A 20,622-nucleotide genomic window follows, 5' to 3' on the forward strand; every position below is an offset into this window, starting at 1 on the left:
ATCATGGTAGATTTGAGCTTATGCATGAATGGCCATGGAGGAAGCTTGGAGGAAAATCACATTCGGCAAAGAAAAAGAATGAAGAAGAAGATGAATCTTCTAGTGGAACAATCTATCCTAGTGGTCCTTATATACTCCACTAATGTCCCACTAATCACAATTAAAAAATTGATTAATTTAAGATTTCCTTTAATTGTAATTATGCCCTCCAATTCCCTTAAATTACATATTATCTTGAATTTCATTTTTCATTAAATTTTCAAAATATAATACCACTTATTTTTTTATGGACATTTAGGTCAAAAGTCAAATCTAGGTGTCAAATGACCAAAATACCCCTTTTCGGGTCAAATTCAGACTTTTTCGGTAATACCGATTTAATCCTTGTCCAGCCGATTTTCTTAAATTTTCGTTTTCATTTGTACTGACTTATTAATTTTTCTTTGACATTTCCAATGTCAATTATATCTCAGTAGACCTTTAATTTTGTCCCCAAAATATTTTTCCAGGTTCCTCGCGATCCAGGGCTAGTCAACGGTCCTCGCCGTAACTTCCCGGTGCGGTCACCCATCGCTACGGGTTCGGCTCATTTAACTTAGTCACATTTTATCTCTTTTATTTTTCCTTAATTTTTCTCATTACATATTTCATTATTTTATACTTCCTCACTGTTATTACAGTGTAGTTCCAGACATTATGACTTTCTGGGATAGGCATTAGCCGTCAGAACAGTAGGACGTACTACCGAACATAGGGGTGTTACACAAGTTTATGCTTTAGTGCTCTGAACAGGTTGAATTCCACTTCTTCATCTCCTACCTTGAGAGTTAACTACCCATTCTTAACATCTATGATAGTTGCGACGGTTGCCAAGAAAGGTCTTCCCAGGATGATAGGAATTTGGACATCCTCTTTCATTTCTAAGATAACAAAATCAATGGGGATGAAGAATTTTTTCACCTTGATGGGGATGTTTTCTGAGATGCTAACAGAGTATTTGACTGATCCAGCTTCATGTTGTTGTTGGTTTGAGCTCTCCTACATCCAGCTTTTGATAAATTGATAGAGGCATCAGACTCACACTTGCACCTAGATCACGGAGTGCCTTGTCTATCTTCATGTTGCCAATAAGATAAGGTATGGAGAAGCTTCCTGGATCCTTGAGCTTTGGTGCCAGTTTGTTTTGCAATATGGCACTACATTCCTCTGTAAGAGCAACAGTCTCATAATCTTCCAACTTTCTCCTCTTTGAAAGAATCTCTTTAAGGAACTTGGTGTAGGATGGCATATGAGAAAGTGCTACTGTGAAAGGAATGTTAATTTAGAGTTTCTATAAAACTCCTAAAAAATTTCTAAACTGCTTATCTAATTTAGCCTTCTGAAATATTTAAGGAAAAGGTAGAGGAGGTTGATGTGGCTCCGGTAACTTCTTTTTCTTCTTCTTTGTTTCCTCCTTCTATTTCTTTTTAGCTTCTTCTTCATTCTCCTTATCACACCCTACCCCTCTGTAAGGTATAACATGATCCCGTAGTATACCTAATAAATTATCAAACTTCACCTACCGATAATCTATTAAATATACTACAAGAGATTTTGACAAAACCAATGCATTTTCAAATTTAGCGTGGTGATAAAAATTTATCTTGAGTGTCTTCAACTCAAGAATATGTCATAAAACTTATTTAGTAATAATTAGACATTTTTAAAATTTTGCAGAAAATTCATGTAGTTATGGCTAAAATTGGATAAAAACAGTTCTTCAATTTATCTGAACAAGAAATTTCATGCATAAATATTCTAGTCCAATCTCGATAATTTCACAATTCATTTCAAGCAATCAACTCAATTTTTTTCATTCTATTCCCACTAAAACCCATCATAAGAAAATGATTCATTATCGACAAGTTTTAGAAAAGAATTTAAGTATTACATTCATTGGGGTGATAAAATTAATTTTATAAAAATATATACAAGTAAATAAAATCTCAAATTAATATTACAATAATTTGCATTTGATTATATTCCAAAATAATATTACAAGAGTTTTGTACAACTGCTTGATGGTACTTACATATACATAATTATATACTTACATCAAAATCTAATGTCTAGAGGTATACCTACAATATACCCAAAATTAATCCCAGCCTGTCTTCAAGGCACAGCTTCAAGTGATCTCACTCAGCTGCTCTATCCTTTCTTTCACCTGCGACAGCATACAAAGCTTTCATTGAGTGGTGAAATCAGTGGTGCACAACTAATAATTAAAAATGTAATACACTATACTTTGACAAAATCATAACAAAAAGATTGGAAATATTCAATTTCATCATAATTCATAAAATCCAAATCAACATCTTTAATAATGTAAATTATTTATTTGAATGACAGTGATCAATAATTAAAATTTAGCAAATCATAAATAGACATTTGAAATATTCCCATCAATTTATGGAAATAGATATTAAATTTCACTAAATAAGGAAAAGCATAAAAATATAAATCAACGAAAATAAATAATCTCTTTTAAATCATTTGTGTATAAGATATCGCTTTAGAATCACCATTGCTCGCTTTCAAATCCATTCTTATTCTCACTAACTTAATGCAAGACTAATCCGTAAGGGCCATCTTCGAAGTTATTCTCACTCTCTATGGTAGGGAAGATCGAATCGTGCACATTCTATCCATTACACCATAACAAATTAAATTCCGAAAGGGCCATCTTCATCTTAGATCTAACCTCCTAAATGAGGAAGATCAAATCATCAATGTGCACATACCATGGTATTTAAAACAAAGCTAACACCAGTGTTTCCTCAACAAATGAGGGACAGGTATTAACCATGTTGAGTATTAGTAGTGAGATATAAAATAACATCAGAAAATTTATTACCCTTTTTGTGAGCATATAATCACAATACAAATTATTTCCATGCCAATCTCAGTAATCAATATTTTCCATGCAAATCACATTCATTCGTACCATAACAATTTTCAATAATTTTTGAAATAAATCATAACTTGATAAACATAAATCATGTAGCAATAAAATCATTTAATCATTCAAAATATGTAAAAAATTTATAAATTATCGAATCAAAATTCACGAAGCAACCTAGTGCTATTGGAAAATTTGCTCAAACCAATAAAGGGCAATTTGGTCAATTCACCTTAGAGGTGACTATAACATCCTCACTTTAGCTAGTCCGTATATTCTACTGTTCCGGTGACCAATGTTGTTCCATACAGCTAGAATATCTGGAATTATAATTAGACTAGAGTGAGGAGTTATAAATAAACCAAATAATGATAAGAAAAATTAAGGAAAAATTTTTAGAAATGAAATGCACTAAGGTTAAATGAGCCGTAGCCCCAACAATGAGTGACCCTAATGGAAAGCAACAGTGAAGGCCGTCAGCAACCCTAGACTCGGGGAAAAATCCCATGAAATATTTTTTGGGATTCCAGGAAAGGATTATTGAGGTTTCGATGACAATAAATTACTAAGAAAACACAAGAAAAATTAAATCAATCGATACATATGATTTTAGCTCGTTAAGCCAAACGGGGGGCATTTTGGTCATTTCGTCTTCAGAGATGATTTTTAACCAACTTGTCCATTTAAGTGGGTGAATTATATGACATAAAATATGAATTAATATTGATGGAAAATTAATTAGAATTGAGAAGAAAACAAAGAAAAAAAAATGAATAAAATGCCTAATTATGACATCATAATGATGTCATTTAAAAACCTATACCAATCACCATTTAGCAAGTCTTCTTAAAACAAATAAAAAAGATGAGAATTAAGAAAAAAAAAATCAGAATTGTCTTTCTTCTTCAGCTGGCCAAACCAACTCCATGGTGTTCCACCATTGTGATCTCAACAAAGCTCCAATTCCCACCTTAAATCACCATAAAAGCCTACCTTGTCTTCACTAAATTTGATCTTTATACCTTTTGTAAACTTGAGGTAGCAAAAAGGAAAGGAAACAAAGAGATTTTACAAGTGTGAGAAACTCTTCAACTAAGGTTAGTGCCCAATTTATTCTCTCTCTCACTCAATTCATGTTTAAGGACATGATTTAAGTTGAAATTGTAAGTTTAATGCATGAATTGAACTTTGAGAATTTGGGGACTTGAGCAAAATTAGGGTTTTGCTCACGTGTTGGTGAATGGAAGTCCTAGTGGTCATTTAGTGACCATTTGGCTGTGTTTGAAGAGGAATTGAAGTAAACTGTGGCTTTGGATTTGAGGTTGGGTATGCTACCTCATAGGACCTATAGGGCTGGATGTGAGTCTAGTAGATTTGGGTAGCTATAACTTGAGTTGTGTACGATCAATTGGTGCAAGGCCAATTGGACATGAAACTAGATACATAATGGCACAACTTTGATGAAGAAACCTTCCCAGAAAACAAACTTAGAATACCTTAAAAATTGACCAAATTTGGGTAACCAACCTGCTAGTCTTGGAAATTGACAAAATGCACAGTGTTTGTTCAAATGGTCATAACTCAGTGTAGAAAAGTCCAATTGACCTGAAATTTATATCAATGAAACCCTTAGACAATTTAGCACAACTTTCATGAAGAACACAACTCCAAATTCTGACTAGAACTTAATGAAATTACCTACCAAATTCAGGGAACCAAAACTGCCACAATGGGATTCTGCCTAGAAACCCTGGGTAGATAGCAATCCGGCCAACTTTGCTAAAATTAGCATAACTTAAGCTAGAAAATGCCAAATGGAGTGATTCAAAAAGGAAATTAAAAAAGACACATAAAGGAACAACTTTCATGAAGAACATTTTGCCAAATTTCCATTGTAGCAATAACCAATGGAACAGTAAACTAGAGGCATAAAATTTGAAAATTTTAAATAACTTGCAATAAGCTTTGAAATGGTATTGGAAACAAATGTCAAAAATTTTAGAATGCAAAATACGGTATGTTGGTGATATTAGAACTAATATACGTATTGTATATGAAAAAGTTAATATTTTAATTGACTAAGGAGGAATAGTAACTATTGAACTTCAATTGCAAAGAACCTCACATTTAAATTTGTAATATGCCCTATTAGGCCTAGTGTGATTGGTTTGGATAGGTTGGTATGCCAATAAGGTTTTGATAGCAGTCCTGCATATGGCATCATGCCATTCTGTGATTTATGGCTTATGTGGCCATTTCGTGATTTTATGGCTTTTAACCATTTTGATACTATTGTGATACTTGGCCTTATGCCTAATATTTATTATAGCTTACTAGCTGCTCTGTTGCACACTGGGAGACACATTGTGACTGATGGTGTATGGCCCGAGGTACTTGGTACCCAGTGCTAGTTTACCCGTTTATCCAGTCTAGTCATTTAGTGTAGGTTACTTGGGCAACAAAAATAAATATTGATAAATTTTAATCAAATAATTGATATAAAAAGTACCAAATTAATAATACTACAAATAATTACCAAAAATTGTCCGTACGAAAATCAACATACACTCTGCATGTTTATTTCATTTTAATTATTTTTATTTTATTATTGGCACCACTAAGTAGTGTTACTTAGCGCGTTGCTTTTGCCTTGCGTAGGTACAGGAAATACGGAGCGCGAGCCTAGTAGACCCCAGTCTGGGTGAGAGTCAGATCTGCCAGTGTTCTGTATCACCTCTTATCTGCAGTGTATTTTGGGAGGGCACTAGGATTTTCTTTTGTGTTTTTGTAAATTGTATTTTGTATTTAGGTCTTTATGTTATCATGTAAATTATAAATACGTGTAGTATTTTGTATTGTAAATTAATGAAATTAAGTATTGTCTTCATAAATTTAAGTTCGAATTGAATTATATATGATATGCATTGAATGAATGAAAGTTATTGAGAAATATTGAGATGATAGTGATTATTTGGAGTTGAGTATGATTGGAAAAATATTTGGAAGTGTTTTCCACAGGTTTCGAACAACTGTTTTCTCCATTTTTAGCCAGCACTCTGCCGGATTTTCTGAAAAATCTTCGGAACCTCAAATAAATTTAAAATTTCAATAAATGATGTAAATGATATCAATTTCATAAGTTACACTTAGTGACCCATAAATAAATAAATTTTGAAATGATAAACATCAATGAGTTAAGATCTGGTGTTCCAACACACTATGTGACATATCTTGCTCAGCTACACTGAAGACGGGTAAGGGGTGTCACATTTAGTGGTATCAGATCATCGGTTTAGGCGTTTCTGGGTCTAGATCGAGTGCATACCATTGCATTATATTTGTAAGTGTTGAGGTGACACTGTCACATATCTGTTGCTTTTGTTATTTTGATTAGGATATGGATCATGCTTCTCAAAGAGCAGTTGATGAAGAGGTAGAGAGTCATACTCTACCAAGGGCTTAATTAGGAGATAGGGGAGAACCTGCTCCACCAGTAGCTAAGGCACCTGCCCAACCTCAGTTTGCGTTATTCCAGCAAATGACTGAATTTTACCAATAAATGATGGGGGTAATTCCACCATCACAACCACAGCCACAACCTCTGCCACCACCACAGAAGTCCCATCTGGAAAAACTATGAAAACATGGGGCTGTGGATTTCTTTGGAAAGAAGGAGGATGACCCCATGACAGCTGAAAATTGGCTTGATAGAACTGGAAGAGTGTTGAGATAGCTTCACTGCACCCCAGAGCAGAACCTGGAGAGTGCTATGTCCCTACTTCAAGATGATGCATACCAATGGTGGGACACAGTATCCAGTGAGGTGCAGCCAGATCAGATCACCTGGGATTTCTTCTTCAAAGAGTTTAAAAAGAAGTATATCAGTAAGGTGTACTTAGAAAAGAGAAGAAGAGAATTTATCACTCTGAGGCAGAGGCAGCTATCAGTGGCAGAATATGAGTGCGAATTTGTTAGACTAAGCTGGTATGGGAGAGAGATAGTCCCTACAGAGGCTGAGAGGTGTAGAAGGTTTGAAAAAGGGCTAAATGACAATATTAAGCTTAAGATAACAGTGTTGGAGATTATGGATTTCGCTAAATTAGTTGACGCTATATTGAAAGTAGAAAGAGTCAGAATAAATGAGTAGAACATAAGGGAAAGACAGTAGAAGAGGGGCCTAGGTCAGTCCAGTTCATCCTCTACTCCTAGTAAAAAGTTTAAGGGTCCTCCTGCTGAGAGTTCGGGTCAGCCTCAAGGTCAAGGTCAGTCCCAGGGGCCCAGACCATAGTTCACACCTAGGAGAGGCTAGTCCACACCATCAGTGGGCAGCGCTCCAAGGACGGTGTTCAGGGGACTAGCCCTAGCATCTTCTGCCTGTCCATACTACCAGAAGTGGCATAAAGGGGAGTGTTGGCGAGTAACCGGTGCTTGCTTATGATGTGGGTCTACAGAACATCATATCAGAAATTGTCCGAAAAGGACTGCTACAGCTACCCTAACACAAGAAGATAGGCCTGCCCCTACACCTCAAAGGGATAGAAGGTCCAGTAAATTGGAGGCAGCTGGTCCATCACAGAGGCCTGCATCTGAGTTAGCCGAGAGGCCAGAGTACCTGCCAGAGCTTATGCCATGAGAGCCCAGGAGGAGCAAGATGCCCCAGATATCATCAGGGGTACGTTCTTCCTCTACATCTTGCCTGTGCATGTATTGGTGGATCCAGGATCCACCCATTCATATATCTACATCAAGCTACCTGTAGAAAGGGGGATTTAAGTAGAGGAGAAATACCAAGACATTCTGGTCACTAATCCACTAGGTCACAGTGTGGTAGTGAATAAGGTGTATAAAGGTTGCCTGTTGAGGATTCAGGGGTATGAATTCTTGACAGACCTAATTGAATTGCCCTTCTATGAGTTTGACATGATTTTGGGAATAGACTGGTTGTCACGTCATCAGGCAATAGTGGACTATAGATTGAAGAGGATTTCATTAAAAACTCCTAAGGGTACTGAGATCACAGTCGTGGGTAAAAGGACAGATTTCCTGTCCAATGTCATCTCAGTCACAGTTGTAAAAAGATTGATGAGAAAAGGCTGCGAAGCCTACCTAGCACACGTGGTTGATACTAGGTAGGCTAAGCCAGATCTGTGCTATATACCTACAGTAAGAGACCTCCCAGATGTGTTCCCTGAAGAATTGCCTGGTTTGCCACGAGAAAGGGAAGTCGAATTTTCTATTGAGGTAATGCCGGGTACAACACCAATTTCTATTGCTCCTTATAGGTTGGCACCCACTGAATTAAAGGAGCTAAAAATCCAATTGCAGGAGTTACTGGACAAGGGGTTCATACGCCCTAGTGTGTCACCATGGGGAGCTCCAGTGCTGTTTGTGAAGAAGAAGGATGGGACTTTAAGATTGTGCATTGATTATCAGCAGTTGAACAAAGTAATTGTGAAGACTAAATATCCGTTGCCCAAAATTGATGATCTGTTTGATCCATTGAAGGAAGGCGGTGTATTTTTAAAAATTGATCTCAGATCTGGGTATCATCAGCTGAGGGTAAAGGATGCAGTTGTGCCTAATACTACATTTAGGACCCGGTATGGGCACTATGAATCTTAAAGACGCCATTTAGGTTAACAAATGCACTAGCAGCATTCATGGACCTAATGAACCATATCTTCCATCCATATCTAGATCGGCTTATAGTAGTCTTCATTGATGACATCCTGGTGTATTCCAAGACCAGGGAAGAACATGATGAACATTTAAGGATTGTTCTACAAACATTGCGAGAAAAGAAGCTGTGTGCTAAGCTGTCCAAGTGTGACTTCTGAGTGAGTGAGATCTCCTTCCTTGGACACATAATATCAGCTAAGGGGATTAGAGTGGATCCCAAGAATATAGAAGCAGTGATGGAATTGAAACCTTCTAGAAATACAATTGAGGTCAAAAGTTTTTAGGGCTAGCTGGGTATTACAGAAGATTTGTGAAGGGGTTCTCTCTCATAGCTGCTCCAATGACCAAATTGTTACACAAGAATGTGAAATTTGGCTGGAACGATAAGTGTCAAGCCAGTTTTGAGAGGCTGAAGGCTATATTGATAGAGGCACCAGTGTTAACACAGCCGGTGTCGGGAAAGGACTTTTGTGGTTTACAGTGATGTTTCACATAATGGGTTAGGGTGTGTATTGATGCAAGAGGGGAAAGTGGTCGCCTATGCTTCCAGGTAGTTAAGGCCATATGAATAGAACTACCCTACTCATGATCTGGAGCTAGCAGTAATTATCTTCGCACTGAAGATATAGAGGTATTATTTGTATGGTGAAAAGTGCTACATTTATACAGACCACAAAAGTCTAAAATACTTGCCAACCCAGAAGGAGCTAAACCTTAGATAGAGGCGATGGATTGAGTTCCTAAAGAACTATGATTGTGTGATAGACTACTATCTTGGGAAGGCAAATGTAGTTGCTGATGCCTGTTAGTAGTATGCCCTAGAGCATATCATTTAGTATGTATCTTGTACATGTTTTATTAATAAAAGGCATTTTCACTTTTTCGTTTACATAATATATTTATGTGTAATAGAAAAGGTCCATTGATATTTTGTTAGAATTCTATTCTTAAGTTGTTAAGAATATGAGTGATAATATTTCTAGCACAAAGTATCATAAATAGGTTCACAATCGAGGATACTTCGCAATAAGGACATGACTTATCTAGAAAGATTTTAATCATGTTTGTTCCCAAGTTATTTATATGAGATGTAAATAAGATGGAATGGTGAGTCTCATGCCGTATAACAAATATGATAGGCACTTATACATGATAAGTAGGTCGAACTAGTGACATTTATAACAAGCACATGGAGTTTACTCTTGTCAATGTATTATCATAAATCATATCTGTGCATATAATCTTTAGAGCTGAGATAGCACCATTATCTTGTATATAGGTGGTTTGAGTTTGATACTGCTTTCATACTTGTACTGTGTATGGGTATATGGGCAAGTGTTGGCTCCTACTAGTTATATATGGAGGTAGGTGTTGATCAAGATAGAATCTGTTCTTCTAAGTAAATAGGGATAAAATCTTATATTCATTTAATTATTCTTGATGTTTCAAGTTCTTGGCCAGGATAGACAGATTTAATCAGAAAATAGTTTCTGATGAGAAAATCTTTTTAATCAAGAACTAGAATTAAAAGAGAATATAATATTCATAGCAAATGGGATTTGACATAAACCATTACTCCAGCTTGAATTGGGATTTTGTAACAGAGAGATTCTAGTGCATGGTAACATATGGTTATAGGTTCATTTAAGGTAAACCTTATTACTAATTGGGTGGCCATGGCATGCTATGCTAGGTGTTAACCATGGTCTACATGTGCATAAAATGGTTTAGAGAAATCATTTATGGTAAGAAAGAGTTTTGAGGATATTAAGAGTTGATATCATATCTCATTGCCAATTAGTGATGAGCCTAGTAAGTCACACACATACACAAGTAATCACCAAATTAAATATGATTTAATTAATTAATTAAAGAGTTTAATTGATTGATTAAATAGGTTTGGTTTGTAATTAGATTGCAAAGTCCCTAGCATGACTTGAAACCAAATCTAGATTATTGGATGTATAGTATAAGTTAAATTTATATTTAAAGTGTTTAAATATGAATTTAATTGATGAGAAATTAATTAATAGAGATTAATTAATTAATTTATATTTGATATAAATTGATTAGAAGAAGAGAAATAATTATTTTGGGTTAAGAACTCAAAATTAAGACACAGGGGCATTTTGGTCATTTCATAAGGTGACATATTGCACCATGAGATGGTGACACATGGCACTACACATAAGCTTGCCAGATGTCTTTTAATCATGTATGATGATTAAAATTAAGATTAAATATAGGTTTGACACTTGGCACAATGTGATTGGGTCAATTAAATCTAGAGCCAATCAGAAGGTGACATGTGGCAAGGGTTTTAAGTGGTAACCTAGCTTTATAAGTGTTGTTATGAAAAAAAAAAAAAAATAACAACCACCTACTGCCTCCCTTGGTGCTGCCACCCTTGAGGCTCCCATTCTCTCTTCTTCTTTATCTCTCATCAATTCCAAGAGATTAGCAAACAATCTCTTGAATTAAAAATACTAGAAATTGTTTCTAGTGTCCTGTTTACATCTTTAATCTCTTAAAAGGCAAATTTTGATTTTCTAATTAATAGAAAAAACTTTAGAAGCTCTTCAAGGGCTTCCATAGGTGATCTTGGTGTGGACAAGCTAGAGGGACAACATGTATTATCCTAAAGACGCATCCCGAAGGTGCTAAACACATTGTAGTGCATCAAGAGGTTAGTGCACTTGTTATTGATCTAATCTAGGGTTCTAAAAATTAATATGATTAATTTTAAAATTTTAAATGGAAAATATAGATCCAAAGACATATTAAAAGAGTTTTAATATGTTGTTTATCATTGAAATCAAATAGATAAAAATGAATTTTGCATGATGCATGTGACCCTAGGTGAAAAATTTTGAATTCAATGATATAAACTTGTGTTTTTCATGCTTCCGCTCATTCAATGCCTTGAGCAAAAAATCCATTATAGCCTTGAGATCACTGAATGTCCATCTGTTTTTAGCTCAAGATGGAGCTATTTTGGCTGAGTTATAAGTAAAGCCAAACCTACTATAGAAGATACAAGATGGGCAGAAGGCAGATGAAAAATTAATGACTATTGTGGGTAAAATCTTAGAGGAGAAGGAAACTGATTATGAGGTAAAAGCAAATAGGTGTCTATACTACAAAAGAAGAGTGTGTGTATCAAATAATGGGGAATTAAAGACCAGTATTCTAAAAGAGGCACACACTAGTGTTTATGCTATGCACCCAGGAAGCACAAAAATGTATAATGATCTGAAGCCTCATTATTGGTGGCCTAGTATGAAGAAGGATATAGCTGACTATGTTACTAGGTGCTTGACATGTCAGCAAATTAAAGCAGAACATCAAGTTCCATCAGGATTGCTACAGCCTATAAGCACAACTGAATGGAAATGGGACCGAGTCACTATGAATTTTGTCAGTGGTCTACCTTTCACCTAGAAGAAGTATGATGCAGTGTGGGTTATAGTGGATAGATTGACAAAGTCAGCACATTTTCTACCAGTTAGGACTGACTACTCACTGAAGAAGCTAGCAGAGTTGTACATTAGTGAGATAGTTAGACTGCATGGAATCCCACTTTCCTTCATATCTGATCGAGACCCAAGGTTTACATTGTGATTTTGGAAGAAGTTGCAAGAAGCCTTGGGCACACAACTCCACTTTAGCATGGCTTTTCATCCTCAGACGGATGGACAGTCGGAACGAGTAATCCAGGTAAACCTAAAACTAATTGAATTCTTATAAATAATAGATTGAAATGATAATAATAATATAAAATATGTGATAGGCCCTTGAGGATATGTTGAGGAGTTGTGTCATTGAATTTGAGGGAAGTTGGGATAGATATCTCCCACTGGCCAAATTCGCATATAACAATAGCTACCAAGCTAGCATTCAAATGGCCCCGTATGAAGCACTGTATGGGAGGAAGTGTAGAACCCTAGTGTGTTGGACTGAATTGGGCAAAGATAAGCTGGTAGGACCAGACCTAGTGAAACAGACTGAGGAGAAAGTAAAGTTAATCAAAGCTAATTTGAAAGTTGCCTCAGATAGACAGAAATCTTATGCCGACTTGAAGAGAAAAGAGATAGAGTATGCAGTTGGTGACAAAGTGTTTTTCAAAGTCTTACCATGGAAGAAGGTATTGAGGTTTGGAAGAAAGGGTAAGTTAGGCCCTAGGTTCATTGGCCTATATGAAGTCATTGAACGTGGGCAACCAGTGGCCTATCGGTTAGCTTTACTGCCAGAGCTAGATAAAATCAACAATGTGTTTCATGTGTCTATGTTAAAAAGATACCACTCAAACCCTTCACATGTCATCTCCATAGAAGAGATTGAAATTCAACCGGACTTGACATATGCAGAAGAACCCATACGGATCCTAGCTCGGGAAGTGAAGGAACTAAGAAATAAACAAATTTCACTAGTGAAAGTGCTTTGGAGGCACCATAATACTGAGGAGGCAACTTGGGAAAGTGAAGAGATGATGAGGCAGCAGTTTCCTCAACTATTTGCATCAGGTAAATTTCAAGGATGAAATTTTTATTAGAGGGGAAGAGCTGTAACATTCTCACTTTAGCTAGTCCATATGTTCTACTGTTACGATGACCAATGTCGGTCCAGACAGCTAGAATATTTGGAATTATAATTAGACTAAAGTGAGGAGTTATAAATAAACCAAATAATGATAAGAAAAATTAAGGAAAAATTTTTAGAAATGAAATGCACTAAGGTTAAATGAGCTATAGCCCCAACGATGAGTGATCCTAATGGAAAGCAACAGTAAAGGCTGTTAGCAACCCTAGACTCGGAGAAAAATCCTGTGAAATAATTTTTGGGATTCCAATAAAGGATTATTGAGGTTTCGATGACAATAAATTGCTAAGAAAACACAAGGAAAATTAAATCAATTGGTACATAAGATTTTAGCTCGTTAAGCCAAACAGGGGGCATTTTGGTCATTTCGTCTTTAGAGACGATTTTTGACCAACTTGTCCATTTAAGTGGGTGAATTATATAACATAAAATCTGAATTAATATTGATGGAAAATTAATTAGAAGTGAGTAGAAATGAAAGAAACAAATGAATAACATGCCTAATTATGACATCATAATGATGTTATTTAAAAACCTCCACCAATCACCATTTAACAAGTCTTCTTAAAAAAAATAAAAGAGATAAGAATCAAAAAAAAAAAAATCAAAATTGTCTTTCTTCTTCAGCTGGCCGAACCAGCTCCATGGTGTTCCATCATTGCCATCTCAACAAAGCTCCAATTTCCACCTTAAATCACCATAAAAACCTACCTTGTCTTCACTAAATTTTATCTTTATACCTTTTGTACTTGAGGCAGCAAAAAGGAAAGGAAACAAAGAGGTTTTGCAAGTGTGAGAAACTCTTCAACTAAGGTTAGTGCCCAATTTATTGTCTCTCTCACTCAATTCATGTTTAAGGACATGATATAAGTTGAAATTATAAGTTTAATGCATGAATTGAACTTTGAGAATTTGGGGACTTGAGTAAAATTAGGGTTTTGCTCATGTATTAGTGAATGGAAGTCCTAATGGTTAATTAGTGACCATTTGGCTATGTTTGAAGATGAATTGAAGTAAATTATGGCTTTGGATTTGAGGTTGGGTATGCTGCCTCATAGGAACTGCAGGGCTAGATGTGAGTCCAGCAAATTTGGGAAGCTATAACTTGAGTTGTGTAGGTTTAATTGGTGCAAGACCAATTGGATATGAAATGAGACACATAATGGCACAACTTTGATGAAGAAACCTTTCCTATAAAACAAACTTAGAATACCTTAAAAATTGACCGAATCCGGATAACCAACCTACTGGTCCTGGAAAACAAACTTAGAATACCTCAATGAATAGTATTTGTTCAAATAGTCATAACTCATTGTAGAAAAGTCCAATTAGCCTAAAATTTAGATCAATGAAAAGCTTAGAAAATTTAGCACAACTTTCATGAAGAACACAACTCCAAATTCTGACTAGAACTTAATGAAATTGCCCACCAAAATCAAGGCACCAAAACTGCCAGAATGGGATTCTGCCCAAAAACCCTCGGTAGATACTAGTCTGGCCAGCCTTGCTAAAATTAGCATAACTTGAGCTAGAAAACTCCAAATGGAGTGATTCAAAAAGGAAATTAAAGAAGACACATAAAGAAACAACTTTCATGCAGAACATTTTGCCAAATTTCTACTGTAGCAATGACCAATGGAACAGGAAACTTAAGGCATAAAATCTGAAAATTTTAAATAACTTTCAATAAGCTTTGACATGGTATTGGCAACAAATGTCAAAACTTTTAGAATGGAAAATGTGGTATCTTGGTGATATTAGAACTAATATACCTATTGTCTATGAAAAAGTCAACATTTTAATTGACTAAGGAGGAATAGTAACTATTGAACTTTAATTGAAAAGAAGCTCACATTTAAATTTGTAATATGCCCTAGTAGGCCTAGTGCGATTGGTTTGGATAGGTAGGCATGCCAATAGGGTTTTGATAGCAGTACTGCATATGGCATCAGGCCATTAAGCGATTTATGGCTTATGTGGCCATTTCGTGATTTTATGGCTTTTAGCCATTCTGATACTATTGTGATACTTGGCCTTGTACCTAATATTTATTACAGCTTACTAGCTGCTCTGTTGCACACCGGGAGACACATTGTAATCGATGGTGTGACGACCCGAGTTACTTAGTACCCAGTGCTAGTTTACCCGTTTATCTAGTCCAGTCATCTAGTGTAGGTTACTTGAGCAACAAAAATAAATATTGATAAATTTTAATCAAATAATTGATATAAAAAGTACCAAATTAATAATACTACAATTAATTACCAAAACTTGTCCGTAAGAAAATCAGCATACACTCTACATGTTTATTTCATTTTAGTTACTTTTATTTTATTATTGGCACTACTAAGTAGTATTGCGTAGCTGGTTGCTTTTGCCACGCATAGGTATAGGAGATACGGAGCGCGAGCCCAGCAGACCCCAGTCTGGGTGAGAGTCAGATCTGCCAGTGTTCTGTGTCACCTCTTATCTGCAGTGTATTTTGGTAGGGCACTAGGATTCTCTTTTGTTTTTTTGTAAATTGTATTTTGTATTTAGGTCTTTATGTTATCATGTAAATTATAAACACTTGTAGTATTTTGTATTGTAAATTAATGAAATTAAGTATTGTCTTCATAAATTTAAGTTCGAATTGAATTATATATGATATGGATTGAATGAATGAAAATTGTTGAGAAATATTGAGATGATAGTGATTATTTGGAGTTGAGTATGATTGGAAAAATATTTGGAAGTGTTTTCCACAGGCTTTGAAGAACTGTTTTCTCCATTTTTAGCCGGCACTCTGCCAGATTTTCTGAAAAATCTTCGAAACCTCAAATAAATTTAAAATTTCAATAAATAATGTAAATGATATCAATTTTATAAGTTACACTTAGTGACCCATAAATAAATAAATAAATTTTGAAATGATAAACATCAATGAGTTAAGATCTGGTGTTTCAGCACACTGTGTGACATATCTTGCTCAGTTACACTGTAGATGGGTAAGGGGTGTCACAGTGACTCTTGGCCTAAATGTCCATTAAAACATAGGAAATTAAAATATTAAAAAATAATTAAAAAAGTAGAGATGTGTAGTAGAAAGAAAATGAAAGAAGGGAAATTTTAAATTATAATGGATTATGACATCATCATGAGGTGAGCATGATCTAATAAGTGAATTTTAAATTATGAAAAATTTTGGAATAATTATGTATAAATAAAGACAAAATTAAAAAGAAAAAAAAAGTGGTCTTCTTCCTTAACTCCTAGCTGTCCCTCTCTCTCTCCATTTCTCTCACTTTTTCTTCCTTTCCACCATTATTAAGGTTTGCAAAGCTTGAGTTTCCTAAATTTTCTTTCATAAATTCCCTAAGTCTCAACACTAAAATTCATCCCTAGACCTTGCTAAACCATTTGGGAACAAAAGGGAAGAGGAGAAGTGAAGAATTGAAGACTTAGAAATTCAACAAAGAGGTAAGTCTCTCTCTTAGCTTAAATTGCTTTATAATTATTGAATTAATGTTGAACAAGCGAGAATTGCTGGGAAAAGTGAAAAATCATGCATGAATAATGGTGTAGGAATTTCGACCGTAATAGGTTAGGGTTTGTTGTGTTTTGGTAAAATTGAATGTGAAATTAAACTTAGATGATGATGATTACATAATATGTGTATTGGAATTTGTTTGAGTGGCATGAAATTGGGAAGACAAGAATGAGGGTTTTGAGTGGAAATTAGGGTTTTGAGGATTTTGACCAATTGATGTTTGTGATGCTCAATTTGGTCAATTAGTGTGCTTATAAGTGCAATTTGATGAATGAAATTTAAATGAGTGTGAATGTGGAATGGCTAAATTCTGGACAGCCTGACCTCTGTCTATTTAAGAGGTTATAAGTTGAATAGCATAACTCCAATTGGTGTGAGGTCAATTGAAGATGAAATTAGGGTCATAATTCTACATTTTTTATGAAGGAACCTTGCCCAAAACATGACCACAAGTTGGTCTAAAATTAGGTTGAATCCGAAATTAGTACCCTGATTCTAGGCAGAATTGACCAAATAAATAGTACATATTCAAATGGTCATAACTTTGTATAGAGAAGTCCAAATGACCTAGTTTTTAAACCATTTGAAAGCTTAGATGTGACACCCCTTACCCGTTTACAGTATAGCCGAGCAAGATATGCCACACAGTATACCGGAACACCCTATTTTAATTCAATCATTTTTATTCTTCCTAATTTATTTTTTTTTTCATAGTTATGAAGTACAATTTGCGAAATATAATTCATTTCAGTCATTTATTGAAATCATAAATTTATTTGAGGCTTCGCAAATTTTATAAAAAATCCGGCAGAGTACCGGCTAAAAATGGAGAAAACAGTTCTTTGGAACCTATGAAAAACACTTCCAATATTTTCAATCAATCCCAAACTCCATTTCATCAATAAAATCTCAATATTTTTTTCAATAATATTTCCATTTCTCAATCATTCATCTCATATGATAATCATGTAAAAGTCATAAATAAATATTCACATTTTCATTCATAAACACAATTTCCACTATTTACATTAATACCAAAATACATTACATAAGTTTCAATTACTTATGAGAAAATAAAAGTTAATTACAAAATATCCAAAATGAAACCTAGTGTCCTACCAATGCACTGATGTCGGTGAGGTGACACGGATACTATGCAGAGCTCCAGAAGGTCTCACCCAGTCTGTGGTCTACTAAGCTCTCGGTCGGTCTCTCCAGAACCTACGCGTGGTAAAAGCAATGTGCTAAGAAATAATGCTTAGTGGTGTCAATAATAAAATAAAAAGAAATAACAGAAAATAAATATGCAGTGAATGTATTGATGTTTCATTGTAAACAAATTTTCGATGAGTATTTGTAGTCTTACTTATTTTGTACTTGTTATATTCATTATTTCATTAAATTTATCCACTTTTATTTTTGGTTGCCCAAGTAACCTATACTGGACGACTGGACTAGATAAACAGGTAAACTGGCACTGGGTATCAAGTACCTCGGGCCGTCACACCATCGGTCACATATGTGTCTCCCGGTGTGTGAGCGACTAATAAGCTGTAATAATATTAGGCACAAGGCCAAGTCTCAACACAATGTCAGAATGGCTAAAAGCCATGAAATCATAGAATGGCATAATGCCATGTGCAGTACTGCTAACTAAACCCAATTGGCATGCCAACCTATCCAAACCAATCTTGCTAGGTGTACTAGGACATGTTACACTTTTAAATTGTACAATTCTTGAAATTTAAGTTTAGGTGTTACTATTCATTTCATTAGTAAACTAAAATGTTGACTTTTGTATAGACAATAGGTATATTGGTTCTAATACTCTCAACATACCACATTTTTCATTCTAAAATTGTTGGTATTGGTTGCCAATACCATTTCTAAACTTAGTGTTAGTTATTCAAAATTTTCAGATTTCAAGCCTCATATTTACTGTTTCATTGGTCATTTATACAGTAGGAATTTGGCAAAATTGTCTTCATGAAAGTTGGTCCCTATTTTGTCTAGTTACATTTCCTTTTTTGAATCACTCCATTTGGAGTTTTGTAGCTCAAGTTATGGCCTAAAAACAATAACTGGCCGGATTGGACAGAATCCAAAGTTCTAGGCAAAACTGGTTCTGCCAGATTTGGTAACCTAAGTTTGGTTGGCAATATGACTAGGTTATGTTCGGAATTTGGATTTGAGTTCTTCATGAAAGTTGTAGGTCTATGTCTCATATTTTTGATGGTAAAATATCAGGTCAATTGGACCTTTCTACACTGAGTTATGACCAAATGAATAAATACTATTTATTTGGTCATTTTGCCCAGGTAGAATGCAAGTCACCCGGATTAGGACAATTTTTAGGCTAACTTGGTTTAGTTTACTGGGCAGGGTTTCTTCACCAAAGTGGTGCCATTATGTGTCTAGTTTCATGTCCAATTGTCCTTGCACCAATTGAACCCCTACAACTCCATTTATAATTGCCCAAACTTGCTGGACTCATGCTCAGTCCTACAAGTCAGCCAAGGTAGCTCACCCATACACAAATGCCAAGCCTCAACTCACTTCATTTGTGACACCCCTTACCAGTCTATAGTATATCAGAGTAAAATATGTCACACAGTGTACTGGAATACTCTATTTTATCTCAATCATTTTTTATTTTTCCTTAATTTATTTTTTTATCATAGTTTTGAATATAATTTGTGAAATATAATTCATTTAAGTCATTTATTGAAATTATAATTTATTTGAGGTTCCGAAAATTTTATAGAAAATCCGGCAGAGTACCGGCTAAAAAATGGAGAAAACAGTTCTTCGGAACCTGTGAAAAACACTTCTAATAATCATCAAAATCTCAATATTTTTCAACAACATTTCCATTTCTCAATCATTCATTTCTCATGGTATTCATATATAAGCAATAAATAAATACTCAATTTTCCATTCATAAACACAATTTCTACTATTTACATTAACATCAAAATACATTACAAAAGTCTCAATTACACAAGAGAAAATAAAAGTTAGTTATAAAATACCAAAATGAAACCTAGTATCCTACCAAAGCACTGAAGATGGTGAGGTGACACGGACACTATGCAGAGCTGCAGGAGGTCTCATCCAGTCTGTGGTCTACTGGGCTCTCGGTCAGTATCTCCAGAATCTACGCGTGGCAAAAGCAACGCGCTAAGTAATAATGCTTAGTGGTGCCAATAATAAAATAAAAAGAAATAACAGAAAGTAAATATGCAGTGCATGTTTTGATGTCTTATGCAGACATTTTTTTTTCATTATTGGTAATCTTATTTATTATGTACTTGTTCTATTCATTATTTCATTAAATTTGTTAACTTTCATTTTTGGGTGCCCAAGTAACCTATACTGGATGACTGGACTGGATAAATGGGTAAACTGGCACTGGGTATCAAGTACATCGGGCCATTACACCATCGGTCACATATATATCTCCCGGTGTGCAACAAAACAGCTAATAAGCTGTAATGACTTTAGGCACAAGGCCAAGTCTCAACATAATGTCAGAATGGCTAAAAGCCATGAAATCATAGAATGGCATAATGCCATGTGCAGTACTGCTAACTGAACCCTATTGGCATGCCAAGCTATCCAAACCAATCTTGTTAGGTATACTAGGGCATTTTACACTTTTGAGTTTTACAATTTTTGAATTTCAAGTTTTTGTGTTACTATTCACTTCATTAGTCAACCAAAATGTTGGCTTTTGCATAGACAATAGGTACATTGGTTTTAATACTCCCAACATAACACATTTTGCATTCAAAATTTGTTGGTATTGGTTGCCAATACCATTTCTAAGCTTAAAGTTAATTGAGCATAATTTTTAGTTTTTATGATCAACATG

At 35.0% G+C, this 20,622-nt stretch overlaps 1 protein-coding gene across 1 annotated transcript; it reads right to left on the reverse strand.

Annotated features, from left to right (window-relative positions):
• Positions 1–831: 831 nt before the first annotated feature.
• Positions 832–1,288, reverse strand: LOC131177902 (uncharacterized). Its single transcript, XM_058143075.1, has 2 exons — positions 1,082–1,288; positions 832–1,038 (listed from the first exon to the last, which is right to left on the reverse strand). The coding sequence occupies exons 1-2, from the start codon at positions 1,286–1,288 to the stop codon at positions 832–834; spliced, it is 414 nt and encodes a 137-aa protein (XP_057999058.1).
• Positions 1,289–20,622: the final 19,334 nt, after the last annotated feature.

The sequence above is a fragment of the Hevea brasiliensis genome, chromosome 2 (assembly GCF_030052815.1).
Source record: "Hevea brasiliensis isolate MT/VB/25A 57/8 chromosome 2, ASM3005281v1, whole genome shotgun sequence".
NCBI classification, from domain to species: Eukaryota; Viridiplantae; Streptophyta; class Magnoliopsida; order Malpighiales; family Euphorbiaceae; genus Hevea; species Hevea brasiliensis.

Bases quoted from the DNA above. Each gene is read 5' to 3' on its own strand.
- LOC131177902 (XM_058143075.1), bottom strand. From the start codon at position 1,288: ATGCCATCCTACACCAAGTTCCTTAAAGAGATTCTTTCAAAGAGGAGA. The intron at 1,039-1,081 runs GTGAGTCTGATG...AGCTGGATGTAG, and splicing joins TCCGTGATCTAGGTGCAAGT to GAGAGCTCAAACCAACAACA.